At 39.8% G+C, this 13,926-nt stretch overlaps 1 protein-coding gene across 3 annotated transcripts in view; it reads left to right on the top strand.

Annotated features, from left to right (window-relative positions):
• Positions 1 to 13,926, top strand: part of LOC112115967 (nuclear factor 1 A-type) — a 297,087-nt gene that overhangs the window by 236,336 nt on the left and 46,825 nt on the right. For 2 of the 3 annotated variants that reach the window (XM_024213222.2, XM_024213218.3), the window contains exon 7: positions 6,661 to 6,789. The exons of the other annotated variant lie outside the window; for it this stretch is intronic. In XM_024213222.2, coding sequence (XP_024068990.1) covers positions 6,661 to 6,789 — 129 coding nt within the window. The remainder of the gene's footprint in view (positions 1 to 6,660; positions 6,790 to 13,926) is intronic. 3 annotated transcript variants of the gene reach the window in all.

Raw genomic sequence — 13,926 nt, 5'->3', positions numbered from 1 at the left:
AAGAGCTAGTATGTCTCTATTGTTTCATTATCTTAAATATTTGGAAGCCATTCTGGTACTATGCTGATGAGTGCATAGATAGATAGATAGATAGATAGATCTCTCCAGAAGAAACTGATTGATATTGGGTATCAACTGATTTTCATATAGAGTAGTCTAAACTGATAAATGGCAGAATGCGGATCTTTCATTTTATTCATCTTTGTTCATTGAGCTGGATTTTGTTTTATGAAATGTGACACTCATTGGTAGGAATTGAGCAGTGATTGTGGGGAGCGCAGGAGAAGATGCATCCCAAACATACAAGTAGAAATTCAGACAATTGAAAATAGAAAGTACACTTGTTAGAAAAGGAGCAAACTTCCACCTATCTTGTACTGTGTGCATACTGGAGTTACAGCTATAGTAAACTGACGTACGGCACTTAATGTGATCAAGTGTCAGCTGATGACTGCTAAAATTTGTTTAGCAGTAAGTGTAACAAATATGACCGACATTACCATGGTCATCAAAATTACAGGAAACTCAGGAGGACAAGTTGAAGGTTCCCCGTACCAATTTACATGACCAACACTTCTGTAGAATTCTGACTGATCTCAGTGGCATTGCTGGGGTCATTTTCATGATAGAATGAACAGTCCTTGCATGATTCCTCCAACATATCAGATACTAACAAGCTTTCATTCAACAGCCATCTTGCCTTCATGCCTCACCTTTTATTTTGAGACAAATGTTTTGTTTTGTCCACTCCCCATTAATATTTGAGCCTCCCATATTCCTCATTATAGTACCTCAAGGTGTTATTAAAGCTCAAGGCTCTATTGCACACTTATCTTTTCGTAGGACATTCCAGTGGGAGTGTTTTGGTAGATGGAAATCAGTTAACACAAATATGACTGACTTGCTATTGAGTTGTGTGTTATGATTTAGATTATATGTTATGGTGGTGGTGTATTATCAGGAAGGTACTGGCTAAAGACAATACTAAAGTGAAATTAGATGTGTGTCACATTAGATATCTATCTATCTAGAAAGAGAGAGGGCATCAGTCTCATCTTACACTAATGTAAGTCCATTCACTTCACTGTAGTTACTCCTGATTTATACCAGTGTAAGTGAGAGGAGAATGACCCCATAGAGTGTGTGGAAAGTAGGCTATTAGGTATCTATTTACTGTGGGAATGGTTTTTGTGGACTGAATTCTTATACATCCTTCTCTAATTCATTTAATAAACATCAATCTCTTACATGGAAATTTTAAGACTCTTTGGATGTACTTTAGGAAGCCTTTGGTGCACTTTTTGTACTGGCAAATATCAGGAGGTACAGGAATTAAAAATATCGCAATGCTCCAGTGATCCTTAGAAGATGGTGAACGTGAAATATTCCTGTACATTCATTGATTAAATTTGGGTTGGAGGTTTGCGAAGTGCAGAGTTTTGGAAGGTCTTACTGCGGGACTTCATCATCAATTCAATGGCTCCAGTAACGAGAAGCACTGAAGGACCAGGGTTCCATTTTCGCTTGCGTTTGTGCATTGAGCAGAAGGGTGTGATGCATGATCTGGAATGAACAAAATAGCTTTGTGTTTAGGAATCGCCAAATTAATGAAAATTCAGAACGCTTTAATTTTGAAAATGAAAACAAATTCTTTGGAGGAAATATTGCTGCGGACAGTTTCAAGATTTCTGTTGTCTGAATTTTCTGTTTATTGTGTACTGTTCTTAAACATCTTTTTAACTGAAAAACCAATGAAAAATTAATATTTGCTTTCAAAAAACCACATCTTGTTCCATTTAGCACCATTATGGGCCTGCTCTTGCTCCCATTGAAGAGAGTGACAAACCTTTAATAAATGGGCGCAGGGTGAGGCCCCATATGTTTGGCTTTTTATATATATAATCACAAGAATAAAAGTACAGTAAGTTGAGGTATCCACTTAGATTTCCACCTGTGTTTTATAGTACAAAATCCCTCAATTTTCCTTTATTTATTTAGCAGTTAGCTTTTCCATTTATTCTGCAGTTAAAATTGTCAAAAAAATTTAAATGCTGTTGGCCCATTTCTCTTCTCAATTACACTCATATCAGTCAGGGAGAATCAGACGCAGTCTTTATGAAATCTGTGACTCTGAACAAGAAATGTCGGGCTCATCAGTGATTTGGACTTCATGGCTATGGGGAGAGTAAGAACCACCCTTAGACCCCATGTGGGCTACCCAGACCTGGGCTCAGGCAGTGCTTGTTTACGTCTTCCTCACAGCATGTGGGTAGAAAGGGTCAAGGAATGGGTGGAGCTTGGCTCCCCTCCCTATTCACTGGCCGGCCAGTAGAGCTGAGCTGGTTTGGGGGACATTATAATTTGCTGCTGCCCTCGGGCATACAGGAAAGAGGAACTAATTGTCACTCCTCATCACAATACCGCCTGGCATGGTATGACTTTTCCACCACCCCTTATTCAGAGCTGCGCCTGATGTGGAAGTCTAGTCCTTAGTGTGCTGAAACCACCATGCTATCAGGAATATAGTGGAAGAAATTTAAAACAGGCCATGGTTCTCAAATGTGGGTACCAAAAGTTGGGCATCTCAATCCATATTTAGTCATCTATCTATCTTAGGTTGAAAGATGGCATGATTAAACACCTCAGTCTTTAATCTAATTATCTTCACAGCATCCCTGTGAGTTAGGGAAGTACTATTAAATAAGTGGCCTGATTTTTAGAGGTGTGAAGAACCCACACCACCAGTTGAAGTCAGTGGGACTGAGTAAGAGTTGCAGTACCTGGGCCATTTTTTTCTGGATGATTAAACTTCAGTCCCATGTACTTTTGCTTTCCTGAAAGAAGCTAAAGTAGAATTGACCAGGACTGAAAAATATGACTTAGTGAAAGAATAAAATAAGAATATATGAAATAGATGGACTAAAGAATATGCAGGATATATCAGGCACATCAACCAAACATATGGTGCTAAGTGAGAGGGTTTTTTTTAAATTGCAAAATATATATATATATATATCATTTCTGGCAGTCTCAGGGATGATGTCACGTGGCTGTGATAAATTTAGAAGAATGGGACATATTTTGGCTTGTTCTTGGAAACCTTTTTCTCGCATGCAAACTGTATTTCTCCTTTTATTAACCCATTCATAGAATGTTTGAATTTTGCTGCTAGAGCACCATGCTAGCTCACCATAAAATGTGAATGATGCTAATTGCTTTGCACTGCCTAACTTACTGCTGTCCCCCTTCCATCTTAAAGGACAAAATATGCTCAGAAGTGAGCTGGCAGGTCATCCCCTGCTCTGTTCTTAGTCAAGTTTAAGTTAAATAATTAAAATCTTGTTTGCATATTCCAATGAACTGTGAAGCAGCTGTTTTTTCCTTGAGATCTGATGGATACAATCCCTTGTATTAAACTAATAATTTAGCATCAAAAGTAAAACAAGATAAAAAATTCAATACTGTCTGTTGTTTCAAAACCAAACCATTTAACAATGATAAATTAAAATGATGATTATTATGATAATAATTAATTAATTATGATTCCAGCATCAACATTTGTTTTTCTATCCATTGGTTATTTCATAACTAAATTTATAGTAGAAGCTCTGTTTGTACGTTACAGCTGTTTTGATCTCATAAAAACCTTTCCCATATGATAATGACGCCACTCAGCTCTGCCATAGTTCAAGATCATTTGGCCTTTTCATTCTAAATCCTCAGCTTTAGGTGTTTATAACTCAGTCATGTGAATTTGCTTTGGATTGGTGCATATGTTCTCAGCCCAGAAGAGATTTTTGTTTTAAACAAAAGTTGGCTTAAATCAATTAAGCAGTTTTATAGCACTAGAGCAGAAAAAAGTTTATGGGCTGTCTAAAATGTTTTAGTGTCTTCCTCATAACCACATTGCTAGAGGAAAAGTGGAAGATACAAGGAACACTGCTCCTACCTGAACATGGGTTTATGGTCCAGAAGAACTGCTCTGTGTGCAGTCCCACTGCTCATGTTCTTGCCACAACCCTAACACACTCATTCCCTCCTCTGAATTCCAGTGCAGAGATCTGCCACTGAGGGCCTCTGCAGTTCCTGGCCCTCACTACACAGAGGAAATTTAGCATTTCCACTGCATCTGGGGCCTTGTACACCCATGCAGGCAGACACAGGATGTGCTCTTAATGTGGACATAAACATTTAATAATTAAACTTACCTTACCTTGAAAATTTCTGAGCATGAATAGGGCTTATTTCCCTTATGTTTTTGAATTAAACAGCAATATTGTAGTATGGATTAAGGATGAATTTCAGCCCTTTCTCTGTATTCAGTACCACCCTTCAGCTCCCCAACATGCAAAGGAAGTACATGAGCTGCATCCTCCCGTAAGGTAATGCAGCTTGCTCCCCCGGTGCACCCAGCCAGCTCTGTGGACAAGTGCAGAGGAGATGTCATGGTCCTGTCCCCTTTAGGGAATCCCAGATTGGATTTAATAGTTTCCCAAAGGGAGCTGTTCCTGTGCTCCCGTTAGCATAAGTACTGTGACTGCCCCTAGCCACTGTGGAGAGGATGGCTCATTACACACCCGCTTCCCTCCTGCACATCTCAAGGGCAGTCTGGCCCACTGTATACTGAGTGAGCACACATGTTTATACTGTGTGCACATGTGATGCACATGGACAGACACACACATAGATACCGCAAAAATACTTGAAACTGTTACTTGGACTATGACATGGCCATTGTTTTTATTGAGGAATAGAGTCTTTGCTTGCTGTGGAGGGAAACATTAAAAAATAAAGCGATTGAAACATCACTTCCGAACATGCCCAGATGGCATCTGCCAAAATTTTTAGCATACCCTAATTAAGCTCCATCCTTTTTGTGACATCACAATGTACATTCATTCTCCTTGCCATCTGACCAGTGGATTAGCAGGCTACGATGGGACAGATTGCATCTGAAAGATTGTTAATACTCATTCAAACACATCACAGTTCAGCCCACCTTCACATGCCCCTCCTCCATCAAAAAGACTTTATCATGATTAGAGAAAATCATGAGAAAAGAGTTTTTCCCATTTTTGTTGCATTGTGCCACAGTCCATCTATTCTAAACTTGTATTTTAAAATAAAATTTAGTTGTTAACTTTTTCCTGTTGTGAAGAAATAGCCACCACCAGGGAAACACTTGATAGAAAACAGTTTCTAGAAAAACACTAGTTGCTTCAAAATGGGACTTCACCTACTCCCCCCACTTTAGTTAACTTACTGATATGTGAGCTGCAAAACTTAATTGGGACCATTAAGACTCCAGACCTGCAATGCACAAGCACACTGCCTTGTGTTGTAAATTAATGTCTTGGGGACTATAAAGCTACCATTATTAAGAACAATCATTTTTCTTTTGTGCTATTTCAGCTGTAGCCCAGAGAACTTGACACTATTTTTTCTGCATATCTGTCAATAGATAGATACACTGAAAATGAACTATAAAAACAGTGTGGACAATCTGAATGTGTGTGTATCTATGTCTGTCGTAATATAGATACTGACCCATACACACACACTCTATATATATATATATAATACTGCATGTCCACCTATCCTAGTATAGACAGCATACTAAACATCCCATATTTTAGTGAGTCCACTGCAAAACATCCATTCTACTAATATTTTTGATATTGCATCAGAGCTGAATGACCCACAGAGTTGATATGATATCAACAAAAATGGCTCACATGGAAGAATAAATCCAAATTGTCATAATAACACTGCACTAAGTCTGAAGGTCAATATAATGTCGATAGAAATGTATATTTCTTTAATAATGACTTTAATATATACACACACATTTAAAAAAAATAAAAATAAAGCAAAGATAACCACACAAATAAATGCTTTTAAAATAACCAAGTCTTAACTAAGCTAAGGAAGGATAAGGAAATTCAGAGTTTGGAGTGAGATTCCTTCTTTCTCTCCTTGTGTATTGATCTTGCAACACACTTAAAGTATCCATGTGCAATAATCCAATAAAATAGTGTGAGTTAAGGACAGACTAGCTAGCAGCGTTAACTATTTAAAAACATGTAAAAATCCAAGTGCTGTAACTATTGCGGGTTTCTAAAAATAAAGCATAGCTAGGATTTAATAATAAATAATAATAATTAATAATAACAAACAGCTGCATCTTCTCTGTACTTCAGATTTAAAAGACAAATATGGCTGCATTTTAGTACTTATTACTCAGAGCAAACCAGGGTCACTCCTGCCCCAAAAAGATCATAAATAAAAGTGAACTTTCAGCTTGTTGTATTCAATTTTATTTGCAAAAAGAACAGGAGTACTTGTGGCACCTTAGAGACTAACAAATTTATTAGAGCATAAGCTTTCGTGGGCTACAACCCACTTCTTCGGATGCATCCGAAGAAGTGGGTTGTAGCCCACGAAAGCTTATGCTCTAATAAATTTGTTAGTCTCTAAGGTGCCACAAGTACTCCTGTTCTTTTTGCGGATACAGACTAACACGGCTGCTACTCTGAAACCTGTCAATTTTATTTGTCCTTTAAGTTTATTTAGCTGCTTCTGCACCCACTTTCACAATGCATAGGCTGTCGTTCCATGACCTAGCATTATTAAATTGCACTTATCAATCATTCTTGCCAGGAATGCCATCGCCAACTACATTAAAGAAGTCAGAGAAGTCTGGTTTCAGCAGTCCCTCGCCTTCGCAGACCTCCTCCCTTGGAACGGCATTCACACAGCATCATCGACCTGTCATTACAGGACCCAGAGGTGAGGCCTTACCCAAGAGCCCCAAATCAGCTTAAACTTTAGCCTCCACACCCTGAATCAGCATTATTTTCTACTGAACGTCACCATCAGCCTGTGACACACACGATAAGAGGTTTTGCTATTTCAAAGCTGGTAGCCTGAAGGTTTCAGTTATTGAGAACTGTGTTTGTTTACTGGGTTCTGTTTGTTAAAGTTTCTGGTAACAATTCAACATTTTCCAAAGTTTTTTGTGGGGAGAAGTCATTATTTTTCATCAGAAAAATTACAGAACGGGTTACTTGCTGTGTGTTTTTATTTTCCATGTCAATATATACGATAGGTTATTTATCTGCTAAAGATGGGGACTCCTCATTCAACATCTAAACTGTGCTAATCTCCTTTCGACATCCTCGGTTTTCATTGCGTGTCATTTTGTATTCAAGCTGTTGGCATTAGTGTGCTGGAGAACTGCCCTCATTAGTGGACTCCTTTGAAGTTGTAGATTGGTTCCTACAATACTTTGGCTGGTTTTCTTCACAATATTTTCTGACTGGCTTTTCAAATAAAACAGATGTCCTCCGGGTCTCCATGTACTTATACATTTGTTAGAAAGATATATCCACATTAACCTAGAAAAAATAAATGTGATACACAGTTCACATTAGAAAGAGAGCACATTCGTGCACAGTGCTGTCCACAAATGAAAGAATCGTTTAGCAAATTTTCTGTATATAAAAACGTGAATGAAATAATTGTAACAATTCTTTCTGCCATGGGTTTTGCTTTATTCAGAATAATTATTGTTCAATTGGTGAGGTGTGGAAGACTTACTAGCAACTCATACCTGGATGAAAGAAAGTCCACATTTTGTACTTTCCTTTTATAAGAGGTCTTTATTGGGTTTATTGTCATTACTGACATCAGTGTAACCAGGAATAATTCTATTGTCTGTATACTGTAAGGGGATGGTGCATAAGTCTGTGGAATTTCACCAGTGTAATTGGTATTAGTTTAAAATCAGGCTTAAGGTTTCTGTATAGTTTTAGAAATTTAAAACATACTGGATTAATCAGTGGAGTCAAGCTGTTGGCTGTTAATCATATAAGAATTATTATTTTCCTGTGAGAACTAAGCTAACAAACAAACATGTAATATCTTCAAAAAACTTTGATAATTGGTGATAATAAGAAGGCATGAATTAAATGAAGGTTACATTAACAACATAGTGTGCTGCACATCAGCTGACACTAAATTCCTACCTTGTAATACTCTTAAACTTTCTGCCCTTTAGTTCTGTACTATTGACTAGTTAGTTAACAAATCCTATTCAGTATTTAGTTAGATTTTACCTTACCCCCAGTTTATTTAATTTAAGATATACCAGACTGTAGCGGAGCAGTGACTCACTGGCACGGCACCTCCTGCTGGTTGTCCAGGGAATTCACTTTTCCAGCTCCGGAGTGCCCTCTGCTGGCCGATGTCCCACTTGCTGCTGGCCCCCATGTCCCTCCCGGACCCCGGTGCCCCTTTACCTTGGGTGCTGCCCCCTGGCAGTACCCCCGCAGATCTGGGTCTCCCCTCCCCAGGGAGCCCCCAACCCCCTATCCCCGCCTCGCCTCAGTATATGGCTACTGCCAGTCACGATCTAGCCCCCGCTCACTGGGGTGGACTGCAGATGCCATTCATCATTGGCAAAGGGGGGTTTGGACCTGCTGCCTTTGCCTACCCCAGGCTACCCCTCTGTAGTCGCAGTACCTGTTCTGGCCTTTATCAAGGCCTACAGCCTGGGGGTTCTCCAGGCTGGAGCTCCCCAGCTCCTCTAGCCTTTCCCCACCCCTGCTCCACTCTAGGTACCGTTGTCAGCTCCCAGGCAGCCAGGCCCTTCTCCCTCAAGAGCTAGAGGGAGAGTCCTACAGCTCCTGGCTTCCCTGGCCTTTATAAAGTTTCCCCAATCAGCCGAGGCTTGCTGCTCTCCCTAGTAGCAGCCCTCACCCAGCCTCAGCCCTGTCCCAGGGCTGATTTCAAGCCCTTCAGGGCAGGAGTGGGTGACCACCCCGCTACACTATGCACCCATTTGTGCCCTTATTTAGAGACTGTGTATTTTGCATTTTTATGTGGTTTAAACAAAAATATGTCACTATACAAGTCTTGTTCAAATTTATATACATTATCTATTGAGAAATTTGGTGTGCAGTTGGGGAAATCTGCCAGTTGTGTGAGGCGACTGTTCACAAGGGTGCACAGAATTTGAAAGATCAAATTATAATGATTCTCTTTCACAATTTTATTTTTAAATGCTGGAAGAAAATGTGTGCACTAACTCTTTAGAAGAGTATCATAGTTCCTAATGTATTAAATAAAAATCTGCTTTTTTCAGCATCAGTCAGTGAGATCTTGTTCCACTTGAGGCTCACTCACTAACATATTTTTTGTGAATTTTCAAGGAAATCCCACTCTCTGTTAATATCTGAGTTCCTTTGAGGTCCTTTTAAGAGTATCACCCAGAAGGGTCTTGTTCCAAACTGGAATCTTTATTGGATAGATGGCTCCTCTCCAGGACTCTATTTCCACTGATCACTGGCTGTCTTTATTCCTCTTCTCCAACAATTATTCTGTTCTGAGGTGGATTACTATATTACCATCTGCAAATCCAGACTGTGACCTTTGTTCAATCCCCCAAAGTGTACATTAGAATCAGCAGCAGAAGAGGAAGGAGAGAAGCTTTTCAAGCATGAGAAGATGACACTTAAGGAGCAATAACCTCATTATATGAATTGATATATTCTCCAAACAATTATTATATATTACTAGTTATTGGAGGTTGCACAATTTAGTGGCAACATGCCAAGTAAAATGTAGTGTACACTGTCTGTTCACCTTGTATGGTGAGAAAGCTCCATGAGTTCGCTTATATCATGTGTCAGTGGCCAGAGGTCATTCATGTACAATATTTTGGGTCTTCTTTGGGGTGAATACAGTGCACTAAACAGTCTCCATGCTGCCGAGAAAAATCAATGAGAAAGAAGTTGTATATAAGTAGGTCACAATCAGAATAAACCCCTGAGTCAGCCGAACAATTACAAAAGGATCTATTTTCCTTTTGAGGGGGGAGTGTGTGCACCGCAAACATTTCACCTTCCTACTAATACAAATTATTTGCACACACTGTGCAAAATGGAGAGCAAAGAAATGTGTGTAGAATGTTTAAGGGATATGCCGTTGGCAGTCCATTGTTTTACGTTCTCCATCACACACTCGCAGCTTTCACAGCCTTCCAACCATGCCTTGGAACCCTATTCTAGATTGCAAATGACTAAAGATGCACAGAGCCTTTCCTAGCAGTCTGCAGAATGACACATTGTGAGAACAAAGCCATTGTGGGGGTCAGTGTTAGGAAGCTGGTCCAAAAGTGGATGTGTCTGTTATGAAGTGTTCCACTGAATGAAACAGTTAGAAAACCCCATGGAATGGACTGAAGAAAGCAGCTGTGCTGTGCTATGGAGGGCCGTGTGTGGCAGCTTCTCCTCTGTGCTGGTGCCAGCTCTTAACTCACCTATGCAGTGGCCAGCTGACAGAATCTGGGGCTGGCCAGAGAATCAGATTGTGCAGTGAGTCCTGACCCAAGGATCTTAGTTCTTTAGTGACTGTCTCTTCTGTTCCCTACTGCCAACAGATGGTGGCAAGTTCCAGGTTTCTTTAGTGGTAAGCTACCAAAGTGATTCATGGATCCTCACTTAACGAGGGCAGTTTTTCTTGGCATAACTCCATGAACCTTGATCTTCTCAAGCAGGATACATAGGTCTCAAACTAAGTATTATGTCTGGCAGTTGGCAGCATTACCTAGAGCCTTAGTTTTAAGTTTTGACATGACTATCAGCTTTAAAATAAATTGCAAATTCTTAAAAATTCAAGCAACAAGATTTTTATTTCTTAAGTAATATACTCTCATTACGTGAGGGTAACATTTTTGGTGGTCAATGTGTTCCAACAAAGTGATTATGCATTGCAAAGCCAACCTGTTTCCCAGCCATCAGGCTGCTTGCAATCTTTACCAGACAGCAAAATACTGAAATAATAGGCAATATTTACATAGTAGCAATGTACTAATGCCCGAAAAGCTGCCTACACTTTAGTGACTTTACCACCTGGAGCTGGCTACAAAGTTAAACTAACCATGATCATGAAATCCTAGAGAGGTTCATACAACAGCCCATCTTGACATGTACATCAGTTCTCACACTATGACTGTGTAGATCCTGCAAGCCGGCAGGCAGGCAGACAGACAGAAAGAAAGAAAGAAAGAAAAAAAAGATATATTAGGGAGAGAAACGAAGAAGGCACACAAATACAAAGAACAGGGGATGTGGCAGAAAGTGAGGAACCCAAAGCAATGGATATGTGGGCAGAAGAGAGGCATGCAGGAAAAAAAGCACTAGGGGAGTGCCTAATTTTGTCTTAATGTGGTTTTCCCACATAGTACAGTATTTCCACTGAGACTTGGATGGTCACCAAAGTGTGTCGTGCTTCAAAAGTGTGCCTGTTGGTTGCCCATTAAACTAACATGCAGCAAATCACTTAGTGAATTTGTACTGACTGACTTTAATGGAGTGGGCTATACAGTGACGTATACCATTGTGAAATAATATATTCCAGAAAGGAATATCTCCAGTTGCCCCTAGAGGTTCCCTCAGAGTGCTGGTTATTGTATGCTATATCATAGAATATCAGGGTTAGAAGAGACCTCAGGAGGTCATCTAGTCCAACCCCCTGCTCAAAGCAGGACCAACACCAACTAAATCATCCCAGCCAGGGCTTTGTCAAGCCGGGCCTTAAAAACCTCTAAGGATGGAGATTCCACCACCTCCCTAGGTAACCCATTCCAGTGCTTCACCACTCTCCTAGTGAAATAGTGTTTCCTAATATCCAACCTAGACCTCCCCCACTGCAACTTGAGACCATTGCTCCTTATTCTGTCATCTGCCACCACTGAGAACAGCCGAGCTCCATCCTCTTTGGAACCCCACTTCAGGTAGTTGAAGGCTCCTATCAAATCCCCCCTCACTCTTCTCTTCTGCAGACTAAACAATCCCAGTTCCCTCAGCCTCTCCTCATAAGTCATGTGCCCCAGCCCCCTGATCATTTTTGTTGCCCTCCGCTGGACTCTCTCCAATTTTTCCACATCCTTTCTGTAGTGGGGGGCCCCAAAACTGAACACAATACTCCAGATGTGGCCTCACCAGTGCCGAATAGAGGGGAATAATCATTTCCCTCGATCTGCTGGCAATGCTCCTACTAATACAGCCGAGTATGCTGTTAGCCTTCTTGGCAACAAGGGCACACTGCTAACTCATATATCACCCAACCCTTTCCTAGAACCCTGGGTGAAACTACAAACATACCAAAGCTAGACACTTCAATAGTTGATCTGTAAGACGTTAAAGACAAGCCAAACAACTGTGCCATAATGTGAAAAAATCATACACATTTTGCAGAGTCTGAACGCCCAGCACAGATTAGCTAACACAGTGACACTTAACCAACATACCAACTTGCCGAGGCAATTTAAAAATAAAGATAGGGTTATACCTGTGTGTAGCCAACCATATGTGTCAAGTGTTTGAGTTTGGCCCTACTTCAGATAATATGAAGGTAGAGGAAAAGCAGCTTCCTAACAGAGAACTTCAAAGGCAGGATTTAGTAATGATTACATTCACCACCCAAATACTGCTTTCTCTAACATCCCAGCTGAAACGGGAGAGGCTTGCTAATGGTTAAAACTCCAACTAAACAAAAGTCAGGAACCGTGTAATTAAAACTCTACCTTTATTGTATTGTAAAGCGTTACCCTGTGACATAGGAAATATTTAAAGGAACAGGCTGTTTAGCTAATTTGTGTGTGAGTGAACTGCTTAGAGGACTACTATCCTAAATTAACTGTAAGACCACCCACTGAGATTGCCTCATAAAGGGCCATGATTGCTCAGCTTCGTTTTGTGTAACCGTTCAATAATTACCAGATAAATGCATAACTAAAAGCTCTATTACACTAATAATTTGTACTGAGATAGATGTGTGGGACACCATGCTGGGTTAATTTGTCATCCCTGCAGCAAACTTCTAAAGAGGGCTCTTTTGCAGAGGAATTGTGTTAATACATTGTTCCAGTGAGGACATGTTAGAGCAACAAGATGACTTGGTCGCTTAATCTCTTAAAGAGGCAAAATGCCTTGGGGGAAGTGCCAGAGAGAATAATGGGGAGTGATTAACAAAGTGGACCTAGATTTAAACTCATCCTGACAAAGAGAGCTGATCTAACTGAGCAAAAGTATTTAAAAAAGGGGAGAGGGTGTAAAAATACTTATAAGATTTCATGCAAATCTAAAAAATAATATAAAAATATAGTGCTGAAGGACCTAAGTATTTTACCTGCTCTCTCACTGATTATATATTCGGGTTCATTGCTTTCTTTGATGTATCCATGAAGTTACACTCTGTGCTTTTAACAGTGCATTGAACTGTAATATTTTTATCTCTGCTTTATGCTAAATTCTGTAACCTCAGACACACACAAAAAGCACATTATTACTTTAAATATGGAACCCATGTTTAAGCATCAGAGCTTAGGATTTTCAACCTCCCCTATTGACAGAACCATAAATCATGTTAAAGTTAAGTGAATTACTGTAGCGTGGAACTATAGCTTTAACAATGTTTATGTAGTATCAGCTTACCATCTACAGAATGAAAGAGGGTAAAAAACACTGATATTAGAAATGGGAACGTGGAGTCCTATTAACTTAACAGCAATATATCACTCCAAAGTCACAGATTCCATTACCATGCCCTTTTTAGTATCAAAGCAGAATTATATCATCACACACATAAAGGTTGTAGGGTTTTTTTGAAAAGAGAATTTACATTTCTTTTGTAAACTTAGCAACTGCATTTCATTATGAAATAACCACTACACCTTTCCCCAGTGGTAGTTTTTCCTTTTGTATATGAAAACACATCTTGATTATAAAAAAAATGCAAAAGTTGCCAATGCTTGATTTTGAAGTAGGAAACCCCACTAGTAGACTACATGGTAGTTTTTGGCCATTGAAGAGACCTTTGGCTAAGGCCTACAGTTTGTTTTGTTTAGAAAGTAGAGGCATT

This window comes from Terrapene carolina, unplaced genomic scaffold (genome assembly GCF_002925995.2).
Source record: "Terrapene carolina triunguis isolate 2854851 unplaced genomic scaffold, T_m_triunguis-2.0 Scaffold210, whole genome shotgun sequence".
Lineage (NCBI taxonomy): Eukaryota > Metazoa > Chordata > Testudines > Emydidae > Terrapene > Terrapene triunguis.
The sequence above is the reverse complement of the archived record's forward strand: the minus strand, read 5'-3'. Positions and strand labels throughout refer to the sequence as shown.